We start from the raw sequence: 12,783 nt of genomic DNA on the forward strand, positions 1-12,783 counted from the left end.
TGAAGTTTTATTCTGGGTTTGGTCTGAAAGCTACCACTGCTCTCAACTGACATGTGCTTCTAAGTTTGATACCTGAAGGCATTAAGCATGTTTGCATGCCCCATCAGCATCTACCACGAGAGCTAGCCCTGGAGTCACCCGCCCTGCCCCCCGATTTATTTTTTGTAACATCGGCCTGATGAAAGGTTTAGGTGCAATTGAACACTTGCAGAGTGTTGTGTTTTTGATTAGTCCCAATAAAAAAAAGGCATGACAGATTTTGACATTGGCTGTAAGGCTGCATTTCTCACACAGGGTTTAATAAGCAAAGCTTGATTTGCAGACAAGAGTGTCTCCCTAGTTTATCGCTTTGGCTTCAGGCCTTTAACACAAAGAATTGCAATCATACATGTAAATAAAGAAATGCTGCCGGTTTCTATTGAAAGTCCTTTATTAACCTGAATATAAAAAAAAGACAAAAGTTGTCTACCATATAGGACAGATCTTGCTTCATGTGGAAACAATTCTTTTTTACAAAGTGAAAAAATAAATACCTCTTGAAGTAAGGTTTATATGCTAATGTGCCATAAAAAAGTAGATCTTTAATATTTTGACAAAATGTCTGTGCAAAGAAACAAATGCATACACACATTACTGCTACATTAAGGCAATATGAAAAGTATATTTAGGAAGTCTCAGTAAAGTGACTTGTCTAGCCTTTATTTGAGCTAGTATTGCACCCACATACAGTCTTCTAGTGTTCAATGTTCTGGAGTATTCACTAGTTGACCAAAGTCCAAAAAGCCCACGGAGAGGGTGTATGGCAGAAGGTAAGACGGTTTAGAAAGAATAATTTAAACACAACTGCATTATAGAAAACTCTATTAAGATTATACTGTTTTAGGATTAAAGTTTCTCCCCCCCCAAAAAAAGGCAGACAACAAAAAAAGCACAAGTGGACTCTTGCAAGTGAAAGTATTATACAGATGTTACATTTTCAAATGTACACAGACTGTCCTTTGACAGTTTCTGAAAAAATGTCCACCAGGCTGCCAAGCTTACTCAAAATTCAATGGTAATTTTGGGAGTTATCTAGTCTTTATTTTTGATGAAACAAATATAACCATTTGCTTAAAGCTTTGCAATCTTAGGTTCTTAGTTCACTGGTCTGAAAATAAAATATTTGCTTATTTTGGTAACACTAAGAGCAGAACCTAAACAATAAAGCAAATGTAGTTATTAAAACTAGTTTCACTAAAAGATAAAGGGAATGGTCATGCAAAGTGAAATAACCTTAAAACAACCTTAAAAAAATGCATAAAACAAGCTGAATGGCCTCTGATGGATTCTATTGAATAACTTTCCATCTCTCATTTCTCAAGCTTAAAAAAAAAGTTTGCCATTTTCTGTATAAAAAAAAGAAACCTGGGTGACATGAGGTTGGTTACACATCATTCACAGTATGTCCTAAACATGTTCTCTAATGCTCAGAATGCACCCCCTCCCCAAATCAATCAAAAAAACATTTTGTAATGGCCATTCTGGCGGCAATTGCTGGCAGATGCTCTCATTCACCATCACTGGCTGGAGTGCACATAGTAATTTGGAAGTACAAGATGACTTAGAAGCTTATACGGCATCTTTCAGGGATGATACAAAGATCATACTACCTTCAGATTAAGCAGACTGGTATGGGTAGGCAGATAGACGTGCTGAACATGCTCTACTTGAGATCTGCAAACTGGGCATGACTGGAGAGAGAAAGCAGAAATTGGAACTTTTTAAAACAACTGCAGCTAATACAGAAGCAATAGTTCATATATCCCAAAGATTTTAATAAAATTAAATGATCAGAAATACTATTATTACTATTGAGTACCAATACTCAGAAACAGAGCTTCATTGTTAAATACTAATTTCATAAATACATCCTACTTGCTTTACAAAAGTATGTTGTCATTTCTGAACAGTTAAGCACCCACTGACAGCTTTGAAAACACACTGTGGGGTTTATCTTTGTGTAGGCTTATTCTCAGTTTTTATGTATTAACCATATACAATAAATATCTGCTCCTACTCCTCCTTTGTATAGGCAAAAGTACCCGTTTAGGGTTTTTAAAAAAAAAAATCAGGCATGTCTCAAAGCCAAACCTTATATTTCAGGGGAGTTAAAACAAATAAAAGCTCCAAAGATTCTCAAAGCCTGAGTAAAAAGTTTCAGCAATTTCATTTAACTAGGTATGATCCAGCAAGTGTTAACAGATATTGTGGTCATCAGCCTGCTGGAACAACATTTTTGTTACATATCCCTGGTGTTTATTAATCTGCCATTAGTTTCTGAGAATTTGCCTCCGGACTATTATGAAAGGTTGTCATGGAAATGTGCTTTTTACAAGTAGCTTTATGTTTTTACCTGTAACTGTGTTGCACACGACTCACAGCATACAGTGTGGCCACAAGGACAGAAAGTAGAATTTATTTCTTCTTCGCAACACACCATACACAACAAGGATTCTTTAAGCTTCCGTAACTTCTCTTGAAGAGCCTTCGTCTGTTGGCAGTTGAGACCTTCACAGGCATCACAGTTCATACTGCTTTCTGAAGTCTTAAGGGGGGAACTGGGTGGACTCTGGTCACTTCTTGAAACAAGATCCACAATGCCAGCATTGTAAAGAGCTCGTCTTGCATGATCGTAAGCCTCCTTTGATGTTCGCTTAATATCAAACACATACTTTTTGCCAAGATTAATGTTTTCGTTCAGGAACAAGGATGCCAAGTGGCCTTTCAAGTCTCGACTATACTGCATCATGACTGCACTGGTAACAGTGTCACACCTGTAGAGGGAATGGAACAGGGTCAGTAAATATGGAACACCCAGTGAAACGGTTAGTTCTTTTTAGTTGCAAAATATCCAAATCATAATTGTAATTAAAGTTGAAGGCTGTTCTAAACAAGCCCAAAATTGTATGCTTAGCTTGAATACTTTGTCAAAAAAGTAATTATTTCAAACTGATCCCTGTTAGCATCATTTCTATTTCTGTTCCAGTTCTGTATTAACAACACTAGCAGTATTTCAGCCAGTGTTAACTTTCGATGCTGTGCTGGTACAAGAGACACCCATCGGCATTTCTCTCACCCAAATCAATCATCTTAACAGGGAACAAAATGAAAATCTACGGTGAGAGAGCCTCTGAAAAGAATAAAGCCAGCATGGACTTTGCAATACTTCATTAGCGTTCATACAGATTCACTAGATGAATCTCAAATTTCTAAATTCTGCGTTTGAAAGTAAGGCAAGGATATTTGCTACTCAAACCACAAACTTAAGTTTCGCAAAACAAACCTGTAAAACGCATGTGTTTCAGTTATTGCTCTGTACAGTCCACTAGCCGCTCTGGTGCTGATCATCTTGAAGAGGTGAACTATACTATTGCCAGACTCCTTTGTGACAGTCAAGTACACATTCTTCCCAGACTGCGTTGCCATCTGGACAACTGGATACGCAATCCTAGAAGATGTAAAGCAGACAAGGTTTGTACAGATATCTGAAATCGCTTTACTAAACCCACTAGCAATTCACACAACACAGTGTAAAAGGAAGCCAATATGAAGATAGTGAACACTACAACACCCATCTCTCTCTCTCTTTTCTTACATGACATGATGCAATGCAAGGAGCCCAGGCAGTCTCCCAAGCAGGCACTGACAGACTTCCTTAGCTTCAGGTTGGTGTGTACTTTCAACCTCATTTAACCCCCAAAATGGTTTTGCTCAATGGATTCAACATTTCCAGAAATTTTTAAAACCTAGTGAGCATCTATTCAGAACTAGCTGATGCCATCAAAGGATGATTGGCTTGAGTGGCCCCAATGCCCCATAGCAGCCTTTTTGTAATTGATCCCAACCCCCGTTCTAAGATGGTGCCTGCATCCTTGTTCTCAAAATTACAAAAGTGCTGAAACGATCAACAAGACTGGGCATGACTGTGTATCCTGTGCCTACTGCCCTTGCTCTGGGACATAAGCAATGCTGGGAAAAGTCAATGGGTTAAAGTTTTGATCCATTTATGGCCAAAGGAGAAAAAAAACACACATACCAGTGAACTGCTTTTTTAAAAACAGAGCTTAATCCAGGTTCAAATAGTGTTTTTTTTTTTTTTTGGGGGGGTGGGGATAAGCAATAACTAAACTCTCAAGTCCCAACTGGCACTCCATATAGCTGCAACTATTTAGTGACATTTTTTGTTAAACGCGCATTTGAATGCTGAATGATCTACAATATGTTCACTGCTGAAACAAAAAACAGATGCCACATAACCCGACACCTTATGACATACTATATTAATGTTATTCAGAACATTTTCTCTAGTTCTTACCTGTTAATAGGAATGAAGTCATCTTTGCATATGGAAATGCCCTCAGGACCAACACCAATAAAAAGTTTTTGCCCTTCGCTGTCTCTTACAGAATGCCATTCTACTCCATAATTATCCAATGTTGATACAATCTGTAAAACCTGATACTCTGCTGAAGCCTGGCTGAGGCCTTCAAGTTCTTTATGTTTTGCCGTAATACTGTGGACAGTAAGAGATCAAGAGCAAGTTAGTCATTTAGACTTATGAGCCAAGATGCTGTTCTTAAAAGCTGAGTTGACTTATACTAATTTACTTTATGCTTATATCTTGTTAATTATTTGAGCTTTTAAAAGTAAGCAGTAAACAGATCCTTGTCTTAATTTTAATGCATTAATAGTTAGAATGCTGAGTGTATTATTTAGGATTTAAAACGATGTTAAAAGCTGCCAAACTAATATTCAACTGTTTGAAAGTTGATTTTATCCTTAACGTCAGGATTATGAGTATAACTTACACAGCTTTCACTTCCATATGGTATTTTGAATAACTGAAATAATGTATTCTTTAACACAGTCATGAGTCTGCAAGTGTGAAAGGCTGATTTTCAGTTGCAGTGATGGTCAGTGATAAATACTTGAACAGTTTCATATGCTTGTTCTCCACAGCAAGCCCTCTTACCTTTCCAAAACAGCAGTAGTAAGCTCCTTTGCACAGAATTCTTCATAGTGGTATTTGGCAGTGTTTTGATTATAGTCCCCAAACTTCAACTGGGCAAGTAGTGCACTGAGTTCAATTGCATGCTCACAGGAACACTGAAGATTACCCGCCAAAAGATCCTCTTCTATATGCAAGAAAAACATATGCCTAGAAGGAAATCAAGTGAAAACTTAAAATTTTTAGTACCCCAAGCATGCAATGGAAATTATTTTTGTTATTACTTCTATATAAGAGCCATCTGATTTCCAATCTAAAATAAATGGAAAGTTACTTTCTGAATACCTAGAATATCTAAAAATAAAGGGCAAGTTTATATAATTTGGAACAGTTAAGATATTAACTGCAATAAAATAATACACTGAAAATATTTTACTTTTAGCTTGAGAATTAAAAAGATTAGTAAAAATGAGGGGGAAGGGTCCGCCTATGCATTAAAATCTATTTCAGCCATTTCACAGATCCTAGACTATCCACAATAATGGTACCACAGAACTAGTATGACACATATCATATTAACAGTCTCTGTCATGTTCTAGCAAAACCTTACTACTGAGTAACAGAAACAAGCTGGAAAACTGGCTTTGGAAGTGGGGAAGGAAGCAACAGATCCTTTGCATCATTCCAAACCAGTTTCCAAGATTGACTCAGCCTTAAATGGTGAATAAGACAGCATTTACTATCTCTTCCTCTCGCTTCCCAACCAGGCTATATCTCTACTAGCACTGCAGGGCAATAGGGAACTGGAAGCAAGGTTGGTGAAGAAGCTGGAGTAGAAAGAAGAACAGAGTGGAAGAAAACAAAAGGGTAGCAAGGAGCTGGACAAAAGTGAAGAATATTCCCTTTTCCCTTCTCCAAATGTAACTATGATCGCCTACTAATAACTGTTCCAACACCTCAACAATAAGATTAAAGTCAGTGCATGCTCTTCTTTCTAAGGCTCACTTATAGGACAGAAGCAGGCTCTTCCTCAGTGGATATTTAAGAACAAGTATTTTACTTCTGTTGTCTTCTTACACTAACTGCTGCATCTATAATTGTAGGGTGTGGGTAACAGATGGAAAGGAACAGTCAACCCCATAATCAGTTGATACAGGTCCCCTCCCGTGTAAATCAAAACTTAAAGGTATGAAACCAAAGGAAGATTTAAATCAAAACAGACCGAGATTTTATTTGCCAACTCTTCACTGCACCTTGGTCCAACAATTAATTTCACAGCTAAAACAGCAGAGTAGTTTGCCAACAACATCTGAACCACACTCACTCACAGCAACTCTGCCCATCGTATACAAGGTATAGGAAGAAATTCAGCATAAGCAGAGAAGAGACCAAGAATGTTCTTATATAATAAAAGCCTGTTCATGTTAGTGTGCATCATAAATGGGTGATACAGAAGTGAGGCTTTAAAAAAAATCATATATTCTGAGCAACGGAGGTGACATCTCACACTCAGGGAGAGGAAAAAGGCCCAGAGAAATGTCAAGGTTATACGCTAGTACTCTAGGAAGGCTTGTGCCCATTTCTCAGCAAAGCTTAATAGAGAGACTGCTATAAAGCACCGCATGCAAATCTTGAGTTCCTGGAGCCAACCTTAGAACTGCTGGCATGCCTGTAATTAACTGCTCAATACCCAGTCCTAGAAGGCATTTAATTAACTAGCTGAAATTGAAAAGCTGGTTTGATTACCAAAGAATTCAAATAAAACACTGTTTTAATTTACTATTTGAACCTGTTCCTCTTCATGCAAATTTCGTCTCAAGGGCAATAACTTTCTTAAAATAAAAGGGACAAAGAAGTATATATGAATATTTAAGATACTGTTAGTGCATGATTCTTACCATCTTTTATCAGGGGCCCACTGAAATCTCTGAAATGTTGCTGGAGGTTCTGGGTTGGTGAAAAAAACCCATATTCTGCAATTATGCAGGATATGATTGGGAAGCATTGTTGTATACACTTCTACCTAGGTCCCCTTCTCCTTCCCACCACCTCCAGGACCATCATTGGAAAATTTTTGGGGGGGATGGGGTGGTCATATCATTTGATAAAGGTTTAACTTCCACCTATTCGGGGAACCCTTCCAGAAACCCCAGGGGTTAAGAAAGCCTGCTCTAGATCAATAGGTTACAACGTGGGATGGGACACAAGAATAGGACATAAATCCCACCCCACTATGTATTAGCTTCATTTTTCTATGTATTTAAACTCTAGGAAATATAATACACTTCACAGATAACTGGCAAAGAACTTCATACACCTCAAAATACTATTATAACTTGAAATAACCAAATGTCTTAACTATCTTAAATTATATGCACTATTTTGAGCTACATGAGTACAGGACTGTAAAACTATTCAGTTGCGCCTCTGTCCATCTTCAACAACTGAAGCTCTTTTGAAGCACTGATGTAACTAAGAAACTGGTATTTGTAGCAGTATACTACATGAAAATTTACATGAATACAGGAAAACACTAAACATCTGAAGCAATCTCAATTTTGCTATGGCTGAGAATGTTCTTAGCAGCTTGAAGTATATAATGCTTTAAACAAATCAAACAAAAGACAGATTTCTAGCTTCTTGAACTGATTCATTAGGTGAAAGGTTACTACTGGCTGTTCAACTCCACTTCAAGCAGTCAGATGCCTCAGTTATCAGCCACAATATTTTATTGCACTTAATGTTACAGCTACTGTAATGTCAGTACACTAAACTGCCATTTACAATTGACAAATTACAGTTGACAAATATTCAATATATGCAAATCTCAGAAAGCGAACAAACTGTTCTAATCTATATCATATCTAACATGGTCCACAAGCTAGGCCAAAATTCTGATTTTTTCACATCAAATTTACAGATACTAAACTTGCTAGATGTTTCTAATGTGCCAGGTACACAAAAATGTCACTTTATTTCAGCTGCTAAACTAATTTTACAAGCTTTAAAGGCTACGGTAAGGACACTTAATGTAAGAGGGGTGTGTGTTTTTTTTTCAATTAACTATATCTGCATTACTCAGTATTCCAGAAGTTTTATTCTTGTTATCTTGTTTCGGAAAAAGTCTCAACCACAAAAGCAGAACTCTCCACCCAAAGCGAGGCTGGGGGAGTCAAATTTCCGTGCTCTGTCTTCTTCCAGCACAGCAGTGGCTGATTTGGTAGCAGCTATTAGCAAGGGTTACTTTCAGTCAATGACCTAGAGTTACACTGCTGTTGCCTCCCTAGAATAGCAGCCAGACTTCCCCAGAAATGTCAGCCACACACCCGAGAAAACCTCTGAGGCCAAACTTTACATCAACACATTTCTGTACCTTGGGAGTTGCGTGTTTTGACTGAATCCCATGAGTAATCCAAAATCCACGGGAAACCCCATGCAAGCTGCCTTGAACTTCTTAGAGCAGGGGTAGTCAACCTGTAGTCCTCCAGATGTCCGAGGACCACAGGTTGACTAACCCTGTCTTAGAGAATAGCATGTCAGGCAACTCCCCCGTTTGCAGGCAGAAAACACACCGTGACATCAGGTTTCAAGTGGCAAGACACAGAAACCCTGGATATACTTTGCATCCCTCACCACAGACAGTTAAAGTACTCCAAATGAAGAAACATTAGAACTTGGGATGGTTTGTTTTTAACCCATTTAAGATTGGCAATTACAGTTGCCACAGTGCCCCCCCCCCATCCCCGTGCATCACTGTTGAACACTGTGGAACAGGCAAATTTAGTAGCAATGATTATGCCCCTGTGGAAAGGTGAATTGGAAAACCATATACCTACACAATTAAGCATGAAGCTCTGCTGGTGATTTAATTTTACCTTCTGAATGATGTTAAGAATGAGTCGAAACAAATCAAAGCTGCCAATTGCACTTTCAAACACTAATAAATTCAGAGTGATACAGTCTATGTCTGAACCTTGCACTTTATACTGAAAAGCAAAAAGGCCTCCCTACGTATCAGCCATTCTTTGAACCTTAGCACACCAGTACACCCCATCTTCTCAATACCAGCTATATAAACTGCCTCTATTGCCGATACTGCAAGTACTGAAAAAATGTATACGCAAGCAACCATCACATGCAAGGGCATTCCTTCCTCCAGTTAAGGGTCATTATATTGTGCTCAGTTTCTTTAACAAAGAACTCCAAACAGGAAAAGAGATGTGAATGCTAAAAATCTGAAACCTGAAAGGACATATGGGCAACTAAAAATGTTTGTAGCAGTAAACACCAAGAGTCCAGCAGCACCTTAAAGACCAGCAAAATTTGTGGCAGGATACAAGAGCTTTCCTGAGGCTCTGTTCACTTCTTCAGATTTACAAGAACTCCTATGCTTCCACAAATTTTGTTAGTCTCTCGAGTGCTACGGGATACTTGCTCTTTTCTGCTGCCACAACAAGCCACCATGGCTACCCATCTTGATCTATCTCCACATAAGTGTTTGCATACTTGTCATCTCACTGTTTGGAGCTAGCTGGCATTCATGGCCTTTCCAAGCAGGCCAGACAATTTATCAAGAAATGTGACAGAATATTCCTCCTAGTCATCACAGGACAAGTGTAGATAGACCAAAAAATCAAATCATTCACTGACACAAAATGAACACCTTCAACCTACTGCCAAGTCAAGCATTAAGCGATTTAACAGAAGAAACATCACGCAAATCCTACCCAGTCCTGTATTCTTATGAACAAAATCCTGAACTAACATCAGATACATTAGCACATTCACTTTCATAGCAATAACTGCAGCTGAACAATGAAAAACCCACTGATGAAAGGAGACTTTTAGGATTATTTTCATATATGCCCAAACATATCTCCAAAAGGAACTTAATAGGAAATAAAGTCATGAATGTAATACTTCAGTGAATCACATGATCATAGATCCTGATGGGCAGTTGTTGAACTGAAGCAACAAAGTTGGGAGTCCAGTGGCCTCTTTTAAGACCAACTAAGTTTAATTCTGGGTATAAACTTATATTCCAAATTAAGCCTTACTGGGCGCCAACTTTGTTTACACTGATCTTGTCATACTTCAAACACCCACATTTCAAATTAAGCATAGTGCCAAATACGTAGCACAATCATAAGCCATTTCAACAACATATCTTTTTGCAAGATGTTATTTTACAGAGGACTGCAACAGCCTGCCTCACAAATAATCCTACTGCAGGGCATGTTTCTATTTTCTCACCATACCTTTACATCAAACTAACACTACATTTCAATAAACATTTTAAATATTTGACGGCCAGCGCCACACAGACAGGAATGTTATGTTCTGCAAACCAATTTTTAAAAGTTTAAACTGATTTTGTAGTTGGTGCAATTCAAGTTTAAGAAACAGAATGATATATTAAACACACTCCTCAAAACTTGGAGGAAAATGAACCCAGCTGCTTTCCCTTTGTGGTCTGAAAGAGGGCTACAGTTGCTTGAGTCAGTACTGTAATATGAGAGCAGATTAAAAACAGTTCAGTAAGTTGAAACACTGGGAGAACAGTTTCCTGTTAGGAACATTACAGAATGACCTGCAGTAACACTCACAGGAGGTTACCATCGGGCAATGGAGTCAGTACTCCGTTACAGTCTTGTTTTCTAACTTTCTTCTTTAAATAATGTTAAAGGAATTGTTATCTGCCATAATAAATCCAGCTTTATAATAAGAGCACAACATTCCATTCAACTCCAAGCATACTAACAGCCACAAATTTAAACTATACATACAGTTCACATGCTACGCAGTTAGAAGCAATTTTCACTGGGCAGTTGATTCTCCCTTACCTTGTCTGTTCTTGCAGGATAAGGTGGGGTTCCACAAAGAACTTGACCCGTAATTTCAGTCTGTAAGGGGGCAGACCATCCATCTGCTGGGATATTCTGTTTCTCAAATTCAACCATAAGTTCTCCCCTTTGCTACCTGTGAACTGGAGTCCAAAGTAATCAACTTCAATGATCCCCAAACGTCTGCAAACCTATAAATAAAAATATACCAAAGTTAGTATACAGGAGAAAAGTAATAAAAGTTTAACAGGAAAAGCTACCCAACAATTAATATAGCACTTCATACTGGAGAAGCTGCAACTTAACTAAGGTAAAAAGTGCACCTTCCAACCCCAAAAATACAATTTCAGGAAGGCTTTCTCAAGTTGTTTTGTCCCCCAGTGGTACAGGTGCAACATCTCTGCTAACACTCCATACCTATACCGTCCTAGACCATCCTAGTACTAAATCTATGCCTAAACTAACTAGCAAAAATAATTCCAGTAGCTCAACAGCACTCAGAATCTGGTAAGCATTTCAATACACTGACTCTACCCTCACCATCATGCAAAACAGATCAAGAAGGTTAGCCATGTTAGCCTGTCCCTAACAGCGGACCAGAGCAAGAGTTTGGCATCCCCTGAATAACTGACCAAATTTGTGTCAGCGTTAACACTTCTGTGAGTCAATGCTCACTCCAGGTAGATGCCTGTAGCAGCACCTGAAAGACTAACACATTTTGTGGCAGGAAAGGTGAGTTTGTGAGGCACTGCATCTCCCACCTGCCACAAATTGAGTTAGCCTTCCAGGTGCTCCTGGACGCTTGCTTTTTCTTGAGAGTAGGGACTCAAGGACAGCTCCCACCCAGCCACAAATTCGGCAAGTCTTCCAGGTACTCCTGGACAAGCTGGCTTTTTCTGAGAGCAGGAACTCACACAGCTCCCACCCCGCCACAAATTGGGTAAGTCATCCAAGGGCTTCCTGGACTTTTTGCTCTGTCCTACCCTCCAAAGCACAAACGCTAGTGCACAGCGCAGAGTTATTAAATGCCCACAAGCCAGGGACGTAGGAGGACCACTGCCGGTGATGGGGGAGATAGACCGTCCAAGCCTTTCCCTATGCACCCGAGGGCCATGGTCCACAACACAGGTCCAGCCACCCCACGGAGCGACCCCCGTGACCCTGACCGCGTTCACAAGGGGCGGCGGTGGGGCAGCTGCCAGAGCAGCAGCATCGCCACCCCCTGTAACTCAGCACGTGGCTCCTGCTTCCTAAACGGGGGTCTCGAAGCATCTTGGCGACGGATCCAGCTGGAGCAGCGGCGATTGGGAGGCAGCCGGAGCAGCCGCCGGGATGCTGCAAGCTCCGCAGCCAGGAGGCCTCCGCAGCCCCCCCCCCCCGTCCTTGGGGGGCCGGCGATGGAACGCGGGGCGGGACGGCCGCTTGATTGGCACCCGAGCCGGTCGGAACGCGGGAGCGTGGTTGGCGGTTTAACGGTCGCCCCCCCCCCACCTACCTCCTCCCACACAGACACCCCCCCCCCCCGCCGCAACGGCTATTCCGGCTCCTCACCTGGTCGAGGCAGTCCTCGCCGTTGGCCTTGGCCTCGACCTCCACCTCCATCACCACCGCGTCCGGCCTGGTCACATAGCACAGCATGGCCGCTGCCTTGTCCTTCGGGTCGCACACACCGAGAAGGCTCTGCCTGTGCCCGTCCGCCCGCGCGCCACCCGCCTCCCTCGCTCCGCTCGCCTCCGGCTCTGAAGGCGAACGCCGGGCGCAGCGCCTATATCTCTTCGGCGCGTTCGGCGTCCGCCCGCAGGCCCCGCCCACCGGTAAGACTCGGCCAATGAACGCGCGCTGCTCTGTTTACATGCAGCCGCCCAAGCCAACCGCGAGCGGCGCTCTCGTGAGGCCTCGGGGAAAAGGGAGGCGAGGAAGCGGGGGAGGGGGTTGTTGTCATTATCGAAGGGC

The 12,783-nt window shown here is 40.9% G+C and overlaps 1 protein-coding gene across 2 annotated transcripts; it reads right to left on the minus strand.

The window, feature by feature from the left end:
* Positions 1 to 412: 412 nt before the first annotated feature.
* MYLIP (myosin regulatory light chain interacting protein) lies at positions 413 to 12,579 on the minus strand. 2 transcript variants are annotated; one of them, XM_077353273.1, is made up of 7 exons: positions 12,382 to 12,579; positions 10,831 to 11,021; positions 5,012 to 5,197; positions 4,355 to 4,552; positions 3,323 to 3,487; positions 2,393 to 2,813; positions 413 to 1,730 (listed from the first exon to the last, which is right to left on the minus strand). In XM_077353273.1, the coding sequence occupies exons 1-7, from the start codon at positions 12,466 to 12,468 to the stop codon at positions 1,641 to 1,643; spliced, it is 1,338 nt and encodes a 445-aa protein (XP_077209388.1). In that variant the 5' UTR covers positions 12,469 to 12,579; the 3' UTR covers positions 413 to 1,640. The 2 variants fall into 2 exon arrangements, with proteins under 2 accessions (XP_077209388.1, XP_077209389.1); XM_077353274.1 differs by lacking the exon at positions 12,382 to 12,579 and adding an exon at positions 11,997 to 12,172.
* Positions 12,580 to 12,783: the final 204 nt, after the last annotated feature.

The sequence above is a fragment of the Paroedura picta genome, chromosome 9, assembly GCF_049243985.1.
Source record: "Paroedura picta isolate Pp20150507F chromosome 9, Ppicta_v3.0, whole genome shotgun sequence".
Lineage (NCBI taxonomy): Eukaryota > Metazoa > Chordata > Lepidosauria > Squamata > Gekkonidae > Paroedura > Paroedura picta.

Bases quoted from the DNA above. Each gene is read 5' to 3' on its own strand.
- MYLIP (XM_077353273.1), bottom strand. From the start codon at position 12,468: ATGCTGTGCTATGTGACCAGGCCGGACGCGGTGGTGATGGAGGTGGAG. The intron at 11,022-12,381 runs GTGAGGAGCCGG...TTTTATTTATAG, and splicing joins GCGAGGACTGCCTCGACCAG to GTTTGCAGACGTTTGGGGAT. The intron at 5,198-10,830 runs GTAAGGGAGAAT...ATTTCCTTCTAG, and splicing joins ATCCTGCAAGAACAGACAAG to GCATATGTTTTTCTTGCATA.